General features: G+C 48.3%; 1 protein-coding gene across 1 annotated transcript in view; it reads right to left on the reverse strand.

Moving 5' to 3' along the window:
• Positions 1–2976, reverse strand: part of HPRT1 (hypoxanthine phosphoribosyltransferase 1) — a 42653-nt gene extending 39677 nt beyond the window's left edge. Inside the window, exon 1 of the mRNA XM_044234958.1 lies at positions 2818–2976. Coding sequence (XP_044090893.1) covers positions 2818–2844 — 27 coding nt within the window. The 5' untranslated portion in view covers positions 2845–2976. The remainder of the gene's footprint in view (positions 1–2817) is intronic.
• Positions 2977–8764: the final 5788 nt, after the last annotated feature.

An 8764-nucleotide genomic window follows, 5' to 3' on the forward strand; every position in this document is an offset into this window, starting at 1 on the left:
GCTGGATGCTCATCGGACTGAGCTACCCAAATGCCCCTAAAATCAGCTTTCTTACTCTTCAACCCAGGGGTAAATTATTAGCTGCTTCTAGATAAGTTGGTCCATAACTGCTCTATGTTCAAGTACATGAATTTATCCTACACTATGATCTTTCCTTTTATTAGTGTGCACTGTGGAGTAACAGCCATGTTCATTCTGGACAAAAAAATATATATACCTGTCAATTACCAGACGCACACTGTGGAGAGTAGAGTAGTTCCATAGCAATCAGAAGTGTGTACGAATTCTTATTAGTAGCAAGTTATTCTAAATGTTAGTAATTTGGCGGCAAAGGTACAATGGCAAAGGAACAATGCAGTCTCACCGTGGATATTAACAAAGGTGGTTAACACTTTTAGAGCGGGTGAATCTTTTTTTTTTTTAAAGATTTTATTTATTTATTTGTCAGAGACAGAGGGAGAGAAAGAGCAAGTGAGCACAGGTAGACAAAGAGGCAGGCAGAGGCAGAGGGAGAAGCAGGCTCCCTGCCAAGCAAGGAGCCCGATGTGGGACTCGATCCCAGGACCCTGGGATCATGACCTGAGCCAAAGGCAGCTGCTTAACCAACTGAGCCACCCAGGTGTCCCAGAGCAGGTGAATCTTACTGAATCCACACAGGATAAAATTATACAAGAAAGAAAGCTACACTAGTGCATCTTCAGCCTCTCCCCACAAGACATGGCCCAGTGACTACCTGATGAATTACAAGAAAACGAAAGGAAAACTCCAAGACCCCTCTTTTCTGCTGATCTGGTTGGTCCTTCTGTCTTTTTTTTTAGCAAAGAAACCAACACATAGTAACCACTGTGTGTTTGTTACTACTAACATCCAGACCATTTCTGGGAAGGAAATTAAAAAAAGGAACGGGAATTGGCAAACATTGCAAACACAATGAAGATCTTAATGTTCAAACAAAACTAACAGCCAGTTCTAGCAATAATAACTCACTATGTGCTGGGGTGGGTTATCACAGCTAAAAGTGTCTAACTTCCTCAGCAACTGAATAAAAACAACAGCCCTGGCCGTTTTCCGAGTACCTACTATTAGTGTCCCATTTTAAGGGCCTGGGCTCTGGAAAAGAGACCAAGGTTTGAGTTTGAGTTCCTCTTAGTAACTGTGTCATGTGGGTATGCTTAAATTACTTAACCTCTCAGAGGTTTCAAAGATTCCTCATCTGTAAAATGGTAATCGTTGTGCTGATACTGGGGTCCTGGGATGGAGGTCCACATCAGGCTCCATGCCCAGCAGGGAGTCCTGCTTGAGGATTCTCTCTCTCTCTCTCTCTTTCGGTCCCCACTCTCTCTCAAAAAAATAAATCTTTTAAAAAATAATCATGCTGTTACAGGGTTGTTTTGAGGACTAAGTAGGACTATGTAGGTAAACACAATGATAGCTATTATATTATATTACTATTCCCAGTCAAGGACCATAGAAAGGTTGTTTCCTCAGTTAAGACTGCAGACAGTTTTACAATCTTTTCAACGGCACCTCAGTAATTCATTAAGAACACTTAAGCCCAGAAAAGTGAAGTCAGTTACCCAAAGCCACACAGCTTGGAAACAACCCAAAAAAGCAGGATTCCAGGCCAGACTCCATTAAGAACATTGGTCTTTACCTTAATTAAGCCACAGTGCCGAAAATCAACAGAATCCTTCCCTTTTTAGGGCTCGAGTGGCTAATTATTTTTTAATTCAGCCAAGCATTATTGGTAATTCCTTATATGCCAAGCACTGTCCTATGTGCTGGGGTTATGGTGGTGATCCCTGACCTTTCATAAAGTTTATGGTTTAGTGGGAAAGGCAATCAACAGGTAATCGGGGGACTGTGAGTATAACAACGACGATGACGATGACGACGAAGATGCAGACTAAGGCATGTAACTGTCTGGGAGAGGCGTTGGCCATTTTAGCAAGAATGATCAGAAAGGTGGGAGGGGAATGCAGCTTAGCTTGTTCGAGAAACAAAAAGAACCAATGAGGTTGGAGACAGGATACGAGAGGCTGATGATGGTAGGAATGTCCTTGAAGGTAAGGAGCGGACTCGCGTATTTTGTCCCCGCAGGATCGAAGAGCATAGGATCCAGGTTGAGGCACATCCCAATTCTAGGCCCGGTTACCTCTGGGCCGTGGGAAAATTACCTAATATCGTCTATTTTCCCCGTGTGTAAAAAGGCAGGCATGGTTACCGCTACCAAGGCTGCCGTGAGGATTCAATCAGGCAATGCGCATTCGCACAGTCACTATGGTATTTGCGGAACTAGGTACGAATGCCAGTCCGCGCGCGCCCTCCCATGTGGTCGTTCCCGTGCCTGGGCCCTCTACACCAGCACCCTGAGGACCTGGGCAGCGCACCCCCAGTTTAGAGAAGGGCCTCCCGGGAGAAAGCCCCCCCCCCCGAACTCCCCACCAGTAAACGGCCCAAACCCGCGGCGCGCCAGATCCTTCCCGAACTGGCCCGCGCGGCCCCTCCCCGCAGCACGCTCCCCAGCGGCACGAGTGAACCAAAACGCCATTTCCACCCTCTCCTCCCACACGCGGCCCTCCTTGCCAGGGTCGTCCAGAGGCACCCACCCCGCACCTCGCCCTCCGTCCCACACGCCGCCCCGCGTGACGTAAGGCCCCAGCCGGGACGCGGCGACCGCCCCCCGCCCCTCCGGGCTTCCCCCGGCCACCCCGGCGGCCGCACTGCGGGCCGCGCGCCTCAGGGGCCGCCCGCCGCCGCCGCCGCCGCCGCCGCCGCCACGGCCACGGCCACGGCTCGGCGAGGTAGGCTGCTCACCACGACGCTGGGGCTGCGGGTCGCCATTACGGAGCCGGCGGGCGTGCGGGTCGACGGCAGCCTGAAGAGGAGGAAGCCGGCGGCGCAGCAGAGGAGGCGGAGGTTCCGCTGAAGGTGGCGACACGCGGGAGAACTGAGCGATGCGCCCGTCGCAGCGCTCTAGGCCGCCGCTGGAGCAGAGGCGAAGCTCGCCCCGCCCCGCTCCGCCCCCCCCGCCCCGGCTCCGCCCCCCAGACTGCCCCGAGCCTGGGCGGGCGCCCGCTGGTGTCCACGCTCCCGAAGGGGGGTCTTTCCTCCGGAAAAAGCGGAGACTCCTCGCGTGCGGCCTCTGTCACGCTTTCCCCGCGTCCCCCAGCCGGAGGGCTCCCGAATTCCCAAACCTGCCGCCGCCTCGCTTCTTCCTTGCGGCCCTAAACTGGGCTCCGGCTCTACCGCTTGCAGTCACCGCGTGCTTCGCTCGCCCCGCGTCCCCTTCCCAAGACCTTGGACCACATTGCGGATTCCGTTTTCCAGACTGGTGGCCCAGTTCTACCAAAAAACTTTAACTGTGGGCGCCTGGGTGGCTCAGTGGGTTAAGCCTCTGCCTTCAGCTCAGGTCTTGATCTCAGGGTCCTGGGATGGAGCCCCGCAACGGGCTCTCCGCTCAGCGGGGAGCCTGCTTCTCCCCCCACCCCCACCCCGCCTGCCTCTCTGCCTTCTTGTGACCTCTCTCTCTGTTAAATAAAGAGATAAAAAACCTTTTGAAAAAAAAACTTTAACTGGGTGTGCGAGTTCAGACCTAGAGCTGTAGAGTCAGCAGGTCAGGGTCCAGATCTGCTGGAGAACGCCCAACTGCTGTGTGGCCTTGTGTGAATCAGACCCAATGAGCCTCTTTTCATCTCTGTTAAGTGAGGATATTAACAGGATCATTGTGAGGATTAGACATGGTATCTGTGTGTGCATATGTATATAGATTGCACAGTACCAGAGACATTGCATAATCAGCAAATGGGAAATGTGGCTGTTACCGATCTTTATTTTTGCCTCCACAAATCCCTGTATGGAACTGGGCGGGGGATCTTCCCTGACCTGACCTAGTCTTACATAGGCCAGGTAAGCAAATAATCGGTTGTGCCATTCCTGACGTTCCTACTGCTTCTACCCCCACCACAGTGCCCAGCACATAGTAGGGGTCTTCTATTAGGGCCACTGAGGGATATGTGATGGTAAGAGATTTGTGACACTGGGCAAGTCACTGAACTCCTCTGAGCCTTCATCAAAAAAAAAAAAAAAATTCTTGCGGTGAAGGGTTGTTCCGAGAATTGTAAAAACCATTTTTGTAGCATACTACTTGCCTCCTAGTAGGTGATCAAGAAATAGTAGCAGTTATAATTGTACACATATGAGTATGTGAACACCACAGCGTCCAAGTTTCTCTGCATCATGGAACGATTAACAGACTGTAGTGGAAAAGGTACATGTAGGCTTTGGACTGAGAACGATCTGAGTTGAAATCCTGAGTTCACCCTAACCAGTGTTAGACCTTGAGCAGGATCGTTGACCTCCGTGTGCCTCAGTTTCCTTATTTGTCAAATGAAGATAATATCTCCATCACAGAGCATGGCGAACTTTAAACAAAATAATACCAGAGCTCCTAGTATAGTCCTTGCTTCAAAAAATGTTAATACCAATGCTGTGTGTTCCATATTTTTGCCTTAAACAATTCTTCACTCTATTTATCCTTCTAGCATCTGAAACCTTCTTTCTCCTACTGAGGGACATTTCGGCAGTTTGCAGGTTTCGTTTACTGCAAATAGTGCTGCTATGAACATTTTATACATATTTTGTACATAAACACATGAATGCATTTCTCTTGGATATAGACTTTGAGATTCATTACCAGCACATTTTTATTACTTATCCTTTTAACAAATACTGTGTTCCACCAGGAATTAATTCATAGCACTTCCGGTTTATACATTGGACCCCCTGCACAGGTGGACTGAGTGCCTTTCTTTCTCCCCTCCTTTCTCCCTCCCTCACTTCCTTCTTCCTTCCTTCCTTCCTTCTTCTCTCCCACTCTCTCTTCCTTTTCTTTTCTTTCTTTTTCTCTCTTTCTCTCTCTTTCTTTCTTTGTCTAAGTAAGCCCATCCCCAGCAATCGAGACCTGAGCCAAGATCAAGGAGTCAGGCCAACTGAGCCAGCCAGGTGCCGCTCCCTGCCCACCCCCTCTGCCATTTGTTTCTAAATAAGATATCCAACACTTCTAGAGCTCTTCTGGCTTGTTTGTGGCTTGCAATATCTTTCTCCGAGCCCTGTGGTAGCACATATACTCTTGTATTCTCACGGAGGTTTGAAATAAACACTGATAGCCTGGTGACTGTCAGGACAAACAGTTCTATTATTTCAGTCCTGTCATTCTATGACAACTTGGAGCTTTTGTTTGTGTTTAAAATTTAAAACAGCAGATAGTTCAAGTTGCAAGATGCAGTACTTTTGTTTGGGAAGTGGAAATCTGGCTCACATATGAAATATTTTCCTGAATTTGAACAATATATTTAAGTTCAAAGTGTGTTATTTTAAAATTATAACAGTTGGGGCATCTGGCTGGCTCAATCAGTGAAACATGCGACTCTTGGATCTCAGAGACATGAGTTCAACCCCACACTGGGTGTGAAGACTACTTAAAAAATATTGGAAAATTAGGGGCGCCTGGGTGGCTCAGTGAGTTAAAGCCTCTGCCTTCGGTTCAGGTCATGATCCCAGGGTGCTGGGATCGAGCCCCGCATAGGGCTCTCTGCTCAGCAAGGAGCCTGTTTCCTCCTCTCTCTCTGCCTGCCTCTCTATCTACTTGTGATCTCTGTCTGTCAAATAAATAAATAAAATCTTTTAAAAAATGGAAAATTAAAATTACAATTGTCTTAAACCAAAAAAAGAAATCAAGAAAATAATTATTACTCATTATTACAGAAAATAAAATTTTCATGTAGAGAAATAATTGTCATTTTTTTTGAGAGAGAGAGAAAGCATGCAGGTTCACCCCAGCAGGGTTGGGGGGCAGAGGGTTAGGGAGAGAGAATCTCAAGCAGGCTCTGCCCCCAGCACAGAGCCTAACTCAGTGCTTCACTCTCAACCCTGAAATCATGACCTGAGCCAGAACCAAGATTCAGATGCTTAACCGATTGAGCCACCCAGGTGCCCCAATTTTGTAATTTTTTTTAAATAAAAATTATCAGGCACCTGGGTGGCTCAGTGGGTAAGGCTCTGCCTTCGGCTCAGGTCATGATCTCAGGGTCGTGGGATCGAGTCCCACATCGAGCTCTCTGCTCAGCAGGGAGCCTGCTTCCTCCTCCTCTCTCTCTGCCTGCCTCTCTGCCTACTTGTGATCTCTGTCTGTCAAATAAATAAATAAAATCTTAAAAAGATAAAAATAATAATAATTATTATTTACTTTGGGGCACCTGGGTGTCTGAGTCAGTTAAGCATCTGCCTTCAGCTCAGGTCATGATCTCAGAGTCCTGGGATCATATCCTGCATTGGGCTCCCTGCTGGGTCTGAGGGGAGCCTGCTTCTCCCTTTCCCTTTGCTGCTTCAATTGCTTATACTCACTTTCTTTCTGTCAAATGAATAAATAAAATCTTTGATTAAAATATTATCTACTCTGGGTGTGAAATATGGTAGGTATGCCAGTTTTACTAGAATATTTGCATGCAGGAAGAGATAAGGAAAGCTTGGGTGTAACCCAACATTCCCCTTCTTTACTCCTGCCTTTCCAAAAACAATTTTGTAGTCTACTTGTTTGGACAGAATGAGGAATTATTTACGTTCCACAACCAATTTCGAGTATATTTCGGCTCCACACGTTTCTTCACTTAGTAAGTAAGCTGTATTTCTATGAAAAAAAAATCATCACAAAAGTACTTATCCTAAACGTTGGATTTTAAAATTGAATTTAGACGAGCTTCCCCAATAATCTTGGATTATTTCCACCTTCATCAGAATAAATTTCCATAAACTTTGCTTTGACTCCGGGAACTGGATGAACACTGAACTAGTATTGGAATTAACTAATGGGATGGTTCATTTACGTGTCCCTTTGGCTGGGCTCCAGCGCCCAGGTAATTTGGACAAACATTCTGGATGTTTCTGCGAAGGTGTTTTTTGGATGGGATTAACATTTAAATCAGTGGACTTTGACTAAAGCAGATTACCTTTCCCCAATGTGGGTGGGCCTCATCCAATCATTTGAAGGCCTGGAAAGAGCGAAGGCTGACCTCCCCTGAGCGAGAAGGAATTCGGGCCCGCATCTGGCTTTGGATTGGAACCGCCGCTCGTGCCTGAGTGTCCAGTCTGCCGGCCTCTCCCATCAGATTTTGGACTCGTCAAGCCTCTGCAATCGTGAGCCAGTTCCTTAAAATAAACCTCTCTTGCTCTCTTTCGTGCTCCCCCTCCTCTCTTCTCCCCACCGCCCCCCATACACACATCCCATTAGTTCCCTTTCTCTGGGGAACCCTAATACAACTGGTTTCCTGTTGGAAGCCTCTAATGATCTAGATGGCTACTTCTTTAAAGCTATCACTTCACTTTTCCTCGTGAATGGGACACACACAGTCATGATCAATTTTCCTAGGTAGCAAATACGGTATTTACTTTTTCACAAATTTCGCTCTGTTAGTGTTTGAATTCCCATGTCGAAAGGGGGGATTGCAAATTCTTAAAAAGGCACGGGTCGTAGATTTGTGCCATATAATGAATGACATAACCGTGGTACTGAGAGCATTGAGGTTCCTTACTGTGTTCTACAGCAGGACACCTCAGCCTCCTTTTCCTAAAGATATTTTATGTCCATGGAAGGAGGTAATTTACTATGCCCACTGGGCTACCCACTCGTGGCCGGGCAGCTTCCTGCGATTTCGGGGCTCTGGCATGGGCACAGCTGGACGGCACGTCCTGCCGGGACGCCTGTGGGTCCAGCAAGGGGCACAATCTTGAATCTTCCCTCTCATCCCCGCCCGGGAGGAGAATGAGTCGGTTGTCTCCAACGGCTAATGCCTGAGTGCGTTGGCTCTGTTATCTGTGAACACCTAGCTCGCTGTCCTTGAGAGGGTTGCCTCGTATTTGGAAAAGATTAGAAACAGGGAGAAGGGTTATCACTAGTTTAACTCTGTGGTAAAGGGAGAATGTGCTTGTCTTGGTACACACCACGCAAGCTAGCAGACAAGACCAAGGCAGAGAAGCTGGAATTAAAAAGTGGTGGCCCCCCAGACGCATCCTGGCTTAGGGCGATTCAGTGATTCCTACTTACACCTGGTGGGGAAATGAAAACTCTGGAACAGATGCTGCCATGGACAAGTTGCTGGGGTAACCATCCCTCCCAGGCAAACTGGAAAGTAGAGTCCCCCCTGCGGTGGCAGAGGGCCTGGGTGGGGACACCCTTCAATACTGTGGATGGCCGTTCTTGGCTGCGGTCTCCTGATCTCTGACCACAATTTTCTTCCTCTCCAGTTGACCCTGGCCACCCTGCCTAGCAGAATTGTGCTTCAGGCTCATGGGCGACCTCCAGTCTCCCGGTCTACCACGGAGCCCCTGGCTTCCTTCCCACATCAGGTTGGATCCCACCTGAACCACTCTCTTGCCAACTGCTGGAAGTCCTTTGTAGCCTTTTTTTTTTCTATTAGGGTTTTGTTTGTCAGAGAGAGAGGGAGAGAGGGCGCGAGTGCCCAAGCAGGGGGAGCAGTAGGCAGAGAAGCAGGGTCCCCGCTGAGCAGAGAGCCCGATGCGGGACTCCATCCCAGGACCCTGGGATCATGACCTGAGCCAAAGGCAGAGGCTTAACCCACTGAGGCACCCAAGCACCCCCCTTTGTACCTTTCTTAATTCTGCTTTGCCAAGATGGCAAAGCCACACCTTGGTTCAGCCCCACAGCCTGTTTTATCTACCCCTACCAGGCAGCAGAGAAAATCCCACA

The sequence above is a fragment of the Neovison vison genome, chromosome X (assembly GCF_020171115.1).
Source record: "Neovison vison isolate M4711 chromosome X, ASM_NN_V1, whole genome shotgun sequence".
Taxonomy (NCBI): domain Eukaryota; kingdom Metazoa; phylum Chordata; class Mammalia; order Carnivora; family Mustelidae; genus Neogale; species Neogale vison.